Source organism: Mandrillus leucophaeus, unplaced genomic scaffold, assembly GCF_000951045.1.
Source record: "Mandrillus leucophaeus isolate KB7577 unplaced genomic scaffold, Mleu.le_1.0 Scaffold820, whole genome shotgun sequence".
NCBI classification, from domain to species: Eukaryota; Metazoa; Chordata; class Mammalia; order Primates; family Cercopithecidae; genus Mandrillus; species Mandrillus leucophaeus.
The window spans coordinates 400,572-415,039 of NW_012108920.1; the positions used below are offsets into that span (position 1 = coordinate 400,572).

The 14,468-nt window shown below is 45.3% G+C and overlaps 1 protein-coding gene across 5 annotated transcripts in view; it reads left to right on the forward strand.

Moving 5' to 3' along the window:
- Positions 1–14,468, forward strand: part of CABIN1 (calcineurin binding protein 1) — a 166,528-nt gene that overhangs the window by 59,039 nt on the left and 93,021 nt on the right. For all 5 annotated transcript variants that reach the window (XM_011967986.1, XM_011967988.1, XM_011967989.1 and 2 more), the window contains 4 exons: positions 6,945–7,106; positions 8,297–8,503; positions 8,724–8,869; positions 11,469–11,730. In XM_011967986.1, the coding sequence (XP_011823376.1) occupies positions 6,945–7,106; positions 8,297–8,503; positions 8,724–8,869; positions 11,469–11,730 (777 nt within the window). The remainder of the gene's footprint in view (positions 1–6,944; positions 7,107–8,296; positions 8,504–8,723; positions 8,870–11,468; positions 11,731–14,468) is intronic.

Genomic DNA, 14,468 nt, shown 5'->3' on the forward strand with positions numbered 1-14,468 from the left:
TTACTAGGGATAAGCAGCATGAACCCTGTCTCCAATCTCACTGTTGAGTAGGAGGCCAAGCAGCATGCAGACCAGTTACAGAGCGCCTGGTGTTCTTCATATACCAAGACAGGGACGTCAAACCCAGCCTATAATATTTATTCATGAAGTTCTATTGGAATATAACCATGCCCATTCATTTACATATTAACTGTGGCTGCTTTTGCAGTAGAGTGTCAGAGTCCAGTAGCTGTGATGGAACTGTAAGGCCAGCAAAGCCTAAAATACTTAGTATCTGGCCCTTTAAGAAAGAGTTTGCCATCACCTGCTCTACACCTTCTCTTCAGGGAACAATACCTGCTCTTTCACAACTGCACCCTCCCTCCCAGTCCTCACCATCTTCCTGTGCTTTCCCCCCAGCACTTATCCTCCAGCATGCTGTGTGATACACTCATTGTATGTGTTGTATGTCTCTGCTCCACTGAAATTAACTTCAGAGAGAGTAGGGGGTTTTGCTAGTTTTGTTCACTGTTGGATCCAAGTACTTAGTACAGCAACTGGCACATAGCAGGTGCTTAATAAATATGGGTTAAAGTAGAGTATGCATAGGTATAGAGCTCATGTATGTATAGAGCTTGACGGTTTGCAAAACACTTAGGCTGAGGATGTGATTCGTCCAGGAGGCCCATCTGGCCCAGGTCCCTGTTGCTGGTTAGTGTCTGAGGCAATTTCCAGCCCCACCTCCAGATACCTGAATGTCTCCCCTACCCTGTGAGCTCTGAGGGTCTTTGAGATGCTCACCCTGGGTCAGCTCTACCCTCCAAGACTATTTTTGGAAGAGTTTTTCCAGGATGAGTCTGTAATGCTGCCAGGACTCAGCCACTCCCTTTTTCTGCCTTCCCTCTGCCAACCAGAGAGTGCAGGGACGGTCTCAGCTTCCGTAAGGTCACCTCCACAAGACCATCCTCCTTATGCTGATTGGGAAGAATGAGTTAATACCTTAGGCTAGCTTGGGTGGGAGTGGTGCTAAGAGTGAAGGGGTGGGCTGAAGGGGCAATAAGATGGTCCTATTTCGTTTTTCTTAATCTATATCTTTTCTAGTGGAGCATGAATTCTAGCTGCTGATACCTGCTAGTGAATTTGAGGGAGTAGAAGTGAGTTGAGCACTGTTGTGTTTCATTTTATAGTTCCTGATTTTCCTGCCCAAGGCCCAGCCTTTAGATATCTCCAACCTTTGCAGCAGCTTTCCTGACCACCGTGTGCCTTCTGCCTGCCATACTCTTCCTCAGCTTCTGCATGACTGGTTTGTTGTTTCCTTCCTGCCTTTTCAAAGAGACTTTTCTCTCTTGCCACATGCTGTCATGTCTGCTGCTGGGGACCCTCACCATTTGTTTCTGTCATGTGCCCCTCCCCCAGCAGATAGCATCCCTGGGACCAGGGACCTTTTCAATCTTGCTGTTTGAAGCATCCCTGGGGCCTGAGCAATGCCTGACAGACTGCTGCCCAGTTGATATTTCTTGAATGAGTGAATGAACAAACATAAAGACATTCATTCATTTCTCCAGAGATGCTTGCTGAGCACTCGTGATCTGGGTGCCATGGGGGTTATGAAGGTCAAATACTTACTTCATTACTACCTCTTCTCCTTGCCCCAGGCTCATGGTCTGCAGGTAAAAGGATTGCATTGTGACAGTGATTTGAGCCCAACATCAGGGAGACCTTTTGTGTGGATTGTTTTCTCTTCTTAGATAGAATGGATATGTTCTCCGAGAGAAATCCTCTTGGATCTCTTCTTTTCTTTTTTCATATATTCTACTTGGGTTGATGGATTCTTATCTGTTCATCTCCACACAGCTCAAATGACCCGTGTGCTATAGAGCCTTTATTAACACCTGGATATTCCCTCTTACATTGTGTGCCCACCCTCCTCCGTGTACCACACCCAGATTTTTTTTTTTTTTTTTTGAGACAGAGTCTCGCTCTGTCGCCCAGGCTGTAGTGCAGTGACCAGATCTCAGCTCACTGCAAGCTCCGCCTCCCGGGTTTACGCCATTCTCTTGCCTCAGTCTCACGAGTAGCTGGGACTACAGGAGCCCGCCACCTCACCCGGCTAGTTTTTTGTATTATTATTACTATTTTTTTATTGAGACGGAGTCTCGCTCTGTTGCCCAGGCTGGAGTGCAGTGGCATGATCTCTGCTCACTGCAAGCTCTGCCTTCCGGGTTCACGCCATTCTCCTGCCTCAGCCTCCTGAGTAGCTGGGACTACAGGCGCTTGCCACCATGCCCATCTCATTTTTTGTATTTTTTAGTAGAGACGGAGTTTCATCGTGTTAGCCAGGATGGTTTCGATCTCCTGACCTCGTGATCCGCCCATCTCGGTCTCCCGAAGTGCTGGGATTACAGGCTTGAGCCACCGTGCCCAGCCACACACCCAGGTTTTATATGTGTTGACAATCTGCTATATTTGCCACAGATTTGTCTTCTGATAAAAATAAGAGTTAACAAGAAAACGTGCTCTTCATTACCCTATCTCCCTCACTCTCTTGAAGCTGGTGTGTATCTTTTTGTCCATGTTTTTTTATACCTAATTATATAGCTGTATGTCAGTAAATAGTATATAGTTACATGAGTTTTAAAATTTTACATTTTAAATATCATATAGTATGTAACCTCTTGCAGCTTGCTTTTATTTATTTTAGTGTACTGAGATACAGTTACATCAATACAAGTACATCTAGTTTATTCATTTTAATTGCTTTATAGGGTTTTATGGTGTGAGTATATCATGCTTTTAAACTTTTTAGTATGGAAAATTCCCAACATTGTTAAAATAGAAAGTATAGTGCACTTGCATATACTGACTGGTTAGTCATTATTATTCATAATGCACGTCTACTCCCCCACCTACCTTCCCAGTCATCCCACATTATTCTGAAGCAAATCCTAGACATTTATATCACTTCATCTGTAAGTATTTGTTATTATATTTTTAAAAAATAAACTTTCCTAATGATGGCATTAAGGTTATTTATGCATTTTGGGAGTTATAAATGATATTATGGTTAACGTCCACCAAGAGGTTGTTTTATGTATACATGTGAGAGTTTCCCTTGTGTAGATTCCTGTAAAAGGAACTACTAGATCACAGAATATGCACATTGCTAACTTTAAAAATTTTATTTTCAGATTATTCTCCAAAATTATTGAACAGTTTTATACTTTTGATAGCAGTGTGGGAATTCCTGCACGGCTGTGTCAGCCCTAGGTACAGTAGACTTAAATGTTGATGCCCATCTGAAAGGCATGAAATGGTATTTCATTGTTCTTTAAATGTTGCTTTTAATAATTTATAATTACTAATGAGATTGAATATCTTTCTGTGCCTGTTTACCCCTTGGGTTTCCTCTTATGTAAATTGCCTGTTCACATAATTTGCCCATCTTTCTAGTGGTTTGTTTTTCTTTTTCCTATTGATTTGCAGTTTTTTTCTTAAGGTACTCTGAATTCCAGTCTTTCGTCTGATATATAATTTTCACCAGTTTTACATGCACATATTATGTCTGTGTGCTTAGTTCTATTTCTATTTCTGTGCACCTTTGTGTGGGGTATCTTTTAATTATGTGTATGGTATTTGTTTTACAGAATTTTAAAATTTGAATGTCAAATTTGTTAGTCTTCTCCTTTGAGGTTTGTGATTTTTTGAAGGGTGGGGGTACTTTTACTTCCCTCTCACAAAATTATATAAAGATCTCCTCTACAGTAATCTACTAGTTTGCTCTTGTTTTTCATGTGTCTGTATTCCATCTAAATTTTATTTTTGTTAAAAGATAAGGTAGGAATCCAATTTTACATTCCATACGCATGGCCAGTTGGTTTGTACCATTTTTTGAAGAGTCTGTTCTCTGTGCTGACTTGTAAGTCACCTTCTTTCATGTTGGCTCTGTTCTTTTTATTGGCATAGGAGTCTGGTCTGTTCCTGACAATACTGAATTGTCTCAAAGACAATACTGAATTGTCTTTGAGAGATTTTGATACCTGGTGGGGTTAACCTACTCACGTACCTCTTAGTCTCTTGACTATTCTTGGCCCTTTCCTCTTCTGTAGCATTGTAAGATCAGTCTGTAATGTTTTGTGATATCCAACCCCCTAACACAAACCCGCCATTGGAATTTTGATTGGAATGACATTGACCTCACAAATTAATTTGCAGAAGAACTGTCATTTTTGTATAGTTGAGTCTTTCCAGTCGTAAATGTGGTATATCTCTCTGTTTATTTAGGTCTTATGCTTTCATGTCCCTTAATTCAGCTTAATAATTTTCTCCATAATACTTTTTTTCTTTCACTCTCATTTTTTCAAAGTATGGCTGTAAAATTGTATATATTTTGTTAGATTATTGCTTAGGTTTCAGTTGTTTTTGTTACTGTTATAAATAGATATTTAAATGTCAGTTTTTCTCTTTGATTTTTGTGGGCATGCAGGAGCATTAGTTTTTTAATAATTTTTTCTTATGCACAGTTCCTTTGTTTATTACTTCTGTTAATTTTAGTGGGTGGTAGACTTGAATTTTCTATGTAGACAGTCATATCATCCATGAATAACTATTTTTTCCTTCCTTTTCAATCCTTACAGTTTTTTTTTTCTTTTTTCCGCCCTTATACCCTTTGCCAGGGGTCACCAAAGCTTTTTCTGTAAAGGGACAAATAGTAAATCTTTGAGGTTTTGTAGGTTCTAGGGTCTCTGTTGCAACTACTCAGGGCTTCCGTTGCCTCAGAAAAGCAGTCGTAGATATTACGTAAATCAGTGGCTGCAGCTTTCTTCCAACAAAACTTGTGGATGCTAAAATTTGAATTTCATATAATCTTCATGTGTTAAGTTTTTTTCTGTTAATTTTTTTTCAATCAGTCATTTAAAAATGCAGACATCGTTCTTAACTCCGAGGCCTACAAAACAGATAAGGGCAGGATTTGGCCCATGGGGTGGTTTGCCACCTGTGATCTAGAACTCTGTCTCTCTTTTATAAATTCTAAACTACTCTTTCTTTAGTGATTATAGGTCCATTTAGATTTTCTCTTCTCAAGTCAATTATATTGTTGTAACAGTTTCCACTTAGAGCATAAGGCTGTTCTTGGTTTTTGCTTATGCTTTAAAAAGTTCTGTTGTACCTCTAGTTATGCCCCTTTTTCATTGCTAAAATAGTTTGTGCTTTTTCCCCCCACCTTTTAAAAACCAGTCTTTCATGAGGTTTGTATAAATTAGTCTTTTCAAATTACCAACTATTGGTTTATTGATCCATTGTTTCTTTGCTTTCTAGTTCATTACCACTTTAATATTTCTTTTTACTTTCTTTGAATTTACTCTGTATTGTTTCTAACTTACTGAATCGAATGCTTATTTTAGTATTCACTCTTTTTTATCTTTTTTCTATTATTTTTATTATTTTTAAAAATTTAGGGCCAGGCACAGTGGCTCACGCCTGTAATCCCATCACTTTGGGAGGCTGAGGCAAGTGGGTCATCTGAGATCAGGAGTTTGAGACCAGCCTGACCAACAAGGTGAAACCCTAGCTCTACTAAAAATAAAAAAATTAGCTGGGCATGGTGGCAGGCACCTGTAGTCCCAGCTACTTGGGAGGCTGAGACAGGAGAATTGCTTGAACCCGGGAGGCAGAGGTTGCAGTGAGCCGAGATCGTGCCACTGCACTCCAGGCTGGGTGACAGAGTGAGACTCCATCTCAAAAAAAAAAAAAAATTCGTTTTCTTCTCAGAGGTCTTCCTTGATTTTATTCTCTCTTTTTTTTTTTTTTTTTTTTTTTTGAAACAGGGTCTTGCTCTGTTGCCCATGCTGAGTGAAATGGCACAATCTTGCTCCTGTCTCTTATACACATCTAGATGTGTATAAGAGACAGTCCTCCTATCTCAGCCTCACACGTAGCTGGGACTACAGGTGTGCACCACCACGCCTGGCTAATTTTTAAATTTTTTGTAGAGATAGGGTCTCACTTTGTTGCCCAGGCTGGTCTCAGTCTCCTGGGCTCAAGCAATCCTCCCACCTCAGCCTCCCAAAGTGCTGGAATTACAGGCATGAACTGCTGCACCCAGCCAGTATTCACTTTTCTAATACACGTATTGAAGACTATAAGTTTTCCCAAACACATCTTTATCTGCCTCCCATATGTTCTGATATTTGGTGTTTGCTATTTTTATGTAATTGATTTCTAATTTTATTGGATTGTGTTCAGCTGAGGATATAGTATGTGTTATATCTAGTTTTTGGTCTTTGTTTAGACTTGCTTTTCATCCAGTTTTGGCAAAAATCTCATGGATGCTTGAAAATAATGTGTATTTGCTAATAGTTGGGCATAACAATAGCTGTCAGCTCTCATATTCATAGATGTAACTTGTTTACTATGTTGTTCACATCCTCTCTGATCCTCATTTATGTTTTGTCTGAGGGAGATTCTTTTAGCCCTAGTGGGATTTATCATCTCATGTTATAATTATTTTTTATAAACATTTATCTAACTTTATTCTCTCCATTGGAATCTGAACTTCTAAAAAGCAAGGACTATGTCATACTATGTCTATTATAAGAAAGTATTCAGTAATTATTCATTGAAGAAATGAATGACTAAATAAATGAGTGAAGTTCCCAGGAGGCAAATAATATCTTCTTCTGGTGGCTGGTAGAAACTGGCTAGGTATGCTAGGAGACAGGCAGCTTGGTAAACCCATCAGGAGGCTCCTGCTGGGCCCAGAGGTGGGACCAGAATAGCTCCTATTAGGATAACAAGACTTTTCCGGGAAACAGGTATTTTTGGAATCAAGTCATGCAGGAGCCCAACAGACATAGCCACCTCAGGTTAAAAGAGTTGATAGAGTGGTGGTCTGTCTGGGGCCCTGCTGTAAAAGGGAGGCAGTGGCTACAGGCCCTCACCTCAGGCATCTCTTCTGCCCACCACAGGTACGAGTACTCCAGAAGGAACTGGCTGCATCCACCTCTGAAGACACGCACCCTTACAAGGAGGAGCTGGAGACAGCCTTGGAGCAGTGCTTCTACTGCCTGTACAGCTTCCCCAGCAAGAAGAGTAAGGCCAGGTACCTGGAGGAACACTCAGTCCAGCAGGTGAGGGTGCTGCAGTAGGCCCAAGGAAGAGGGAAGCAGGAGGTGTAAGCTCTCTTGAAGGATGTCATATTTGTCAACAGTCATCTTGGCAGTCCTGCTTGGAGTTGCATCAGAAGAAGGAGAGAAGACGGTCTGATGGAGTCTATCAAAGGACAAGGGTTTTTCTTGCAAAAACTTATTTTCATAAATGTTGACTAACATTCAGCTAATGTTGACTAATATGTAGAGCCAGGTATGGTGGTGCATACCTTTAGTTCCAGCTGGTCTAGAGGGTAAGGGTAGGAGGATTGCTTGAGGCCAGAATTTCAAGGCTGGAGTGCACTGTGATTGCACTGTGAATAGCCCTGGGTGGCAGAGCAAGGCCCCATCTCTAAAAACAAACAGCAAACAAAACTACCCTAAAACCAAAAAATGTAGCATGGCAATTGTCGATAGTTTATTTCCATTTTGGATATGAATAATTCCTTAGAGGTTTTCCATTTTTGTGTTGTTTTGTTTTGTAGAGTGCTATTGAGTATATTATCTAATGGCTCCTCAGTACTGTCAGTTATGTCTGATCTTAGGGATTCCGTCCACTAAAATGTAAGCTCCTTAGGACAGAGCCCCTGCTGTGGACCCCAAACCTAGGGCCACCCTCCCTGGAGTCAGCCCTCCTTCAATAATTTGTCTACCAAGTGGAGAGGGTCTGTCGCTGGCCGAAGGTCCCCCCGCATGATGGAACCCACCCTCTGGCTCAGCCACGTGGACTTATAGAGCGCAGCTTGTAGTTTCCAATGTCTGTCTTTCTGCAGACCAGCCTTATGCTTTTCAGACACTTGGATTTGGGGATTATAGTGGGCACGCGGATTTTTTTTTTTTTTTTTTGAGACGAAGTCTCACTCTGTTGCCCAGGCTGGAGTGCAGTGGCACGATCTCGGCTCACTGCAACCTCTGCTGCCCAGGTTCAAGAGATTCTCCTGCCTCAACCTCCTGAGTAGCTGGGATTACAGGTGCCTGCCACTGCACCCAGCTAATTTTTGTAGTGCAGATTTTTTTTTTTTTTTTAAGTATAATGGGGATTTGTTTTAGGCTCTCCAATACGCCATAACCTCATTTACATTGGACAAAATGCATTTCTATGGAGGAATGTGTTTTTCCCTTTTCATTTACCCTGATTGTGTTATGAATCTGCCTTCTGTCTTTTTTTCAAGGTGGATCTTATATGGGAGGATGCCCTGTTTATGTTTGAGTATTTTAAGCCCAAGACCCTTCCTGAATTTGACAGCTACAAGACCAGCACTGTGTCTGCTGACTTGGCCAACCTGCTGAAGAGAATTGCCACCATTGTGCCTCGCACGGAGAGGCCAGCACTTAGCCTGGACAAAGTCTCTGCCTACATTGAGGGAACTTCAACTGAGGTGGGCCCACAACCTTGAGGAGGTGGGGGACCGGGCTGGGTCACACTCTTCCCCTCTGCCACTGCTGTATATACTCCTTTGCTTCTTTTTCTGCTCTGTACCAGACGGAGGGGCAGGGGAAGCTGGAGAGTCTGTCCTGTGACTAAACAGTCCTGGATTTACTGGTCACATCTGAGTCCTTGACTTCACCTCCCCTCATACTTTTCCTCTCACCTGCCAGGTACCCTGCCTCCCGGAGGGGGCTGACCCCTCCCCTCCGGTGGTGAACGAGCTTTACTACCTCCTGGCTGATTATCATTTCAAAAACAAGGAGCAGTCCAAGGCCATCAAGTTCTACATGCATGACATCTGCATCTGCCCCAATAGGTCAGTGACCAGAGTATGAGGTTAGGCTGGCTGCAGGGATGACTGGGGTGACTCCAGCTCAGCAAGCTCTTCAGTGGGCCACTTTGGGGTTTCCCGGCCCATTGCAAAGAGACCAGGGAAAAAGGAATGAGAGGGTGGTTTAGCACTTTGCCATTGTTAGGAAAGGCAGGTTTTCCATGAAAAGAAGAGCAGAGGAGAAGGCCTCTTTTCCAAAGTCCTCTGGGAGGGTTATTGGTAAAGGGTTATTAGAGAAGGTACAAGGTGTCCATCTGGATCCTGGTGTGCAGGGCAAGGAGGCGCAGCCTGGCTCCATCTTGTTGGTTTTGTGCTGCCTACTTTCACAGCCCCAGGATGTGTACTCTTGCTGCTTCCACTGCAGGCTTCTTAACTATGGTTGTCTTCTTGGGGACAAGTAATAGAAAAACTCAAGCCAGAGTTCTCTTTTTTGCTCTGATGCAGTGCACTGTTAGCGGTAGCGATTATCATGATGGTGCATGTAGGAGAGCTCATTGCACATGAAGCTCATGCTCTCTTCCTGTGGAGCCCTGTTTGGCTTTCTCTTAAAACGTAGTGATTGCGGCTGGGTGTGGTGGCTCATGCCTGTAATCCCAGCACTTTGGGAGGCCGAGGTAGGCGGATCATGAGGTCAAGAGATCGAGACCATCCTGGCCAACACGGTGAAACCCCGTCTCTACTAAAAACACAAAAATTAGCTGGGCGTGGTGGCGGGCGCCTGTAGCCCCAGCTACTTGGGAGGCTGAGGCATGAGAATTGCTTGAACCTGGGAGGCGGAGATTGCAGTGAGCCAAGATTGTGCCACTGCACTCCAGCCTGGTGACAGGGCAACACTCATTCTCAAAAAAAAAAAAAAAAAAAAATGTAGTGATTGCCTGGAGCCTCCCAAGGAGCCTTCTACATTCGTGAAGTCTGATGCACTTGATTAAGAGGGAATATTTTATCCTACCTAGGAGGTAAGCCTTGGGTGAAGGTCAAAAGGAGGCTACCCACTGTGGCTGACCTGTGTCTAAAGGTACAGAGTAGCATCTGTAGGCACACTTTCTGGAAGGACTCGAAGGCCAGGCTGTGATAGCTGCCCTTGAGCCATGGGTGAGCACAGAACCACCCTAACTCAGGGCAAACCAGAGAATTCCACCTTGTCAGAATCCATCTGGCCAAGGAGAGAAGGGACTGGGTGTGAGTGGAGAAACCAGTTTGCAAGACTTGTGTAGCTTGTGTGAAAGGTTCTCACAGAACTTCTTTTGCTTAGCCTGTGGTTTCTTCCAGGCAGGGAGCCATGTGGCAGAGCCCTGGCTGTCCTCTCAGGGTGACTGGGAACCAGTGAGAGAGAGCAGCCCTATCTGTGCTCAGTCTGGCTGAGTGCTCACTGCGCCACAGTAAGGGTTTCCTCCTCTGTTCCCCTACTTCCACATCTGAAAAGTGAGGGTGATAAAACCCACCTGTCTTTGCATGGCACCTCTTACCTGACAGCCCTGTATTCAACAGAATGAAGGCTCATGGCAGCTTAGCTGGGCGTCCTTCCAACCTTCATACCTCCCTGTTTAGAGGGTATCAACCCATCAGCCTGGCCCATTAGGCAACCCTGCCACAGAGGCAAGGTCTCCTGTGGGATTGGCCCCAGTGCCAGGAAAGCCCTTGATGGCTTGATCCTGGGCTCCAGGCCTTGGCCACCTTCATTCTGGCCTTAATTGGCAGGTACCAGGCGAGACTTGGTGCTTAATCTGGTCTTCTGTGCTAGCAGTGCATTAAAGACGATTGGCATGTGGGAGGGTGGCATCTGTCCGTTTGATTGCTGCCATTTCTGTTCTTTGTACTAGCATTCAGCAAATCTCAGACTATCGAGTGCCCAGAGATCATCTTAGTCTTGGTGTCTCTGTGACCATTCCTCCTCTCAGACAGGTTTCTGTGTTCTCACTATCAGTTTCTTTCAGGTGGTCTCAGAATCGTAGGGTCTCAGGTGGTCCCTCACTTTTCATTTTACTGCTGAGAACTGAGCTGGAAAGGGCAGGGTCTGCTCAGGGTCCCAGAGACAGAATGGGGTAGAAGCTGGGTTGCTGGGGTCCTGAGGTCTCTGCTGCCCATGCTTCTGGTTGGCAAATGTGCTGATGGCAGGCTCTGCCCGCACAGAAGTAGGTAAGGTCACACCTGGCTGAGGGTCTTCCTGGTGCTTTGGCTGGACCGCTGCTGACTTGTCTTGTAGACTACTCCTTTTTCTCTCCACCAGAGCTGTTCTGTAGGCAACCCCGCAAAGCAGGGGAACAGAGTCCAGGAGCTCATCCATTAGAGTAGCTACTGCATGCCTATGAGGTGCTGAGTGATTAAAATACGTTTTGTCTCATAATGCCCACAGCTCTTGAGGTAGGTCTTCTTAGCCCTGTGTCACAGGTTAGGAATGAAGGCTCAGAGACATGGCTGGTCTAGGTCATGGTCATGGCATTAGTGAGTGTCAGAGTTGGGCTCTGAGCCCTGGTGTGGGAAGATAGTTTCCATGGTGTCCATTTGCCTGTCCACTAGCCTATCATTATCTTCCATGCTTTTCATGTAGTAGTGTTTTTAGCTGGTGCTTTTGTTACCACCACAGGTTTGATTCCTGGGCAGGCATGGCTCTGGCCCGGGCCAGCCGCATTCAGGACAAGCTGAACTCCAATGAGCTGAAGAGTGATGGGCCCATTTGGAAGCATGCCACGCCTGTCTTGAACTGCTTCCGTCGGGCCCTGGAGATTGACAGCTCCAACTTGTCCCTATGGATTGAGTATGGCACCATGTCCTATGCCTTGCACTCGTTCGCCTCACGTCAGCTGAAGCAGTGGAGAGGCGAGCTGCCCCCTGAGGTCGTGCAGCAGGTGAGGAGTGGGTGCTGCAGATGGGCCTGCCATTCTTTTGTCCTGACAGAGTGCCCTCAGAGTGCCCAACGAAGCTCTGTCTCATTTGTACTGTATTCTTGTCCACACTTCCATGCTAGGAGCTCACTGATGAATCTCCTCATGAAGCTCAAGCCATACCATGGTCAGTGACAACTTGGTCCCTGGTCTTTGGACACCCAGTCTAGTGTAGACAAATTTAGGGACAGGCTATTAGACCCAGCTGGTCAGCCATTGGTTACAGTGTAGTTGAGAGATAAAGAGGGGAGAAGTGTTGGCCACCAGAGGTAGCTATTTCTTCCCTGTTCCCTCAAAGGAGCTTGTTGGGTCCTTGTAAAATTCTTGAGCTTAGGTTGGGATTTTGGAAGTCTCTCTTGGTAGGGGATTACCCTAGTGCAGGATGCCGAGTCTGGCCCTTAGGTCTGTGTTCAGTAGGGTACCCTTGGCTCCTTGAGATGGAAGTAAAGGAGCCATACTGACATGTTTAGGCTAGTGCAGCGGGAGCAGTAGTGCAGTAGCACTGCATCCTGGAAGAGGATAGGGGAAAGAAGTGTCAGCACCGCCTCCTCTTCAACGTTGCCGTCTTAAAAAAAATTACTCTTGGCCGGGTGCGGTGGCTCACGCCTGTAATCCCAGCACTTTGGGAGGCCGAGGCGGGCAGATCACAAGGTCAGGAGATAGAGACGATCCTGGCTAACATGGTGAAACCCCGTCTCTACTCAAAAAATAGAAAAAATTAGCTGAGCATGATGGCGGGCGCCTGTAGTCCCAGCTACTCGGGAGGCTGAGGCAGGAGAATGGCATGAACCTGGGAGGCAGAGATTACAGTGAACCGAGATCACGCCGCTGCACTCCAGCCTGGGAGACAGAGTGAAACTCTGTCTCAAAAAACAAAACAAAACAAAAAATTTACTCTTAAATCTTACAAGGGACACAGGCTTCTTTAAATCAGTTACAATATTAAGGGCAAAGCTCATATCCCTCTGGCTGCCCCTACTATCTCAAAAACAGACTTGTTTCTTTCCAGACTGTAAAAAAAGTACTTTTTATACATAAATATGTATTCCTAGAAAAAAACACCAATCTAAATGCTATCACACTGTATATGGTACTCAGCTTCCTTTTTCACTCAGCACCACGCTGTTCTAGCCATGATAATTCCTGTGCATCTAGTACATTCCTTTTAAGTGCTGTAACCCTATTTTATTGTAACTGTCTTGCACAAAAGTCCCTTGTGGGATTCTGTTTGTGTTGCGGTGGCCCCAGAGTTGGGCAGGCTGGGGACTGAAGCTGCTGCCCTGGGATGCAGAGCCTGACTCCCCAAGGGGCCTTCCCTGTAACAGCAGGAGCAGCATTATCCTCTGCTGGGACTCAGTGGGCTGAGCTGATCATGGTCCTTGGATTTTCTCCTTCATCTCCCGCCAATGATGGCAAATGAGATTTGGCGGAGTGGGAGTTTTCCGGGAAATAAATAGGGTGAGAAGTCAGCGTTCCCTTTCTGCCAATGGCACTTGTTTGTGGAGCTTTGTTTGTAGTGGTCTCCCCAGGAAGGGAGCAGGGAAGTCAGGGAGTGGGTAAGGAGACTGACCTCAAGTTTCCACACACTTTTTCCCCTTGCTTTGTTCTTTCCTCTGCTTAGGCTCATAGCCTTTGGGACTGAACTCAGTGTTGATCTTATGGAAGCCATTGGCCCAGGAAGCTCAGGTCCTGAAACTGGGTTCCCAAGCCATCTTGCTGGCGTGTTAGGGTGGCAGGAGAGACATGGAAATCCACCTGCAATGCAGATGTCCCGACAGGGAGGGAGGGAAGGTAGGGGGAAGTGTTTCATAGTTGCCGAGGGTGAAAACTGCCTTGCAGAGCTATCTTGTGCCTCCTGGGTTCTTTCCACCTCTGGAGAGACAGCTTCCAACCCTGAAATGTGTCACGGGGACACAGTCCCCTGATTGCTACTTTTCCATCTGGATTTATTGTGTCTGCAGGATGGGCTGCAGGACACATGTTGGCAGCTGTTTGAGCTGCTGTGTGCTTCAGCTTTTGCTTAGAAACTCCTCAGAGGTGGTGGTGTAGGAGAACAAATACTTTCCCCATGATGTCAGTTCTCAGGCAAGGGGAAAGGCTTTGGAGCCAGAGCTTTCTAGCTGTGTGACCTAGAAGCAGTAACCTGACATTCCTGTTGTGGTTCCTTCTCTAAGGCAGTATTGTGAGAGTTCATTGGGAACACCTGCCATCAGCCATTTCCTGAGCACCCCATATGCAAGGTGAATGAGGTGCCTATTCTGCTCTGAGGATGGCAAGGTAGTGAGATGGTGTCTAGTAGAGCTTCTGAAACACAGCAGGCCCTCAGTGACTGTCCCTCCTGTTCCTGTCTGAGGTACTGTGACCTCCACACCACAAGGACAGGGACACTGGCAGTGTGCCCTGTATGGGGAAGGGGTGGGGGCTTCGCCTCTTCCCAAGGGTCTGCATGGTACCAGATGCCAGCCCAGATGGGGCTCTTCACAGCTACCCTTTCTTTCTTGGCAGATAGCTGTTACAGGTGCCAGTGGCAGAACAGGGTGGGCAGGGGGGCTAGTGAGTTGGTCCAGGTCACACAGCTACAAAGCAATTCAAGTAGAAGGATATCCTTTTAGCCATCACCTTTTCCTTCAACACATTTGCCACAGAAGCCCATCTTGGAGGAACAGAAGCCCATCTTAGAGGGTGTGATGGAGTTGCTTGGT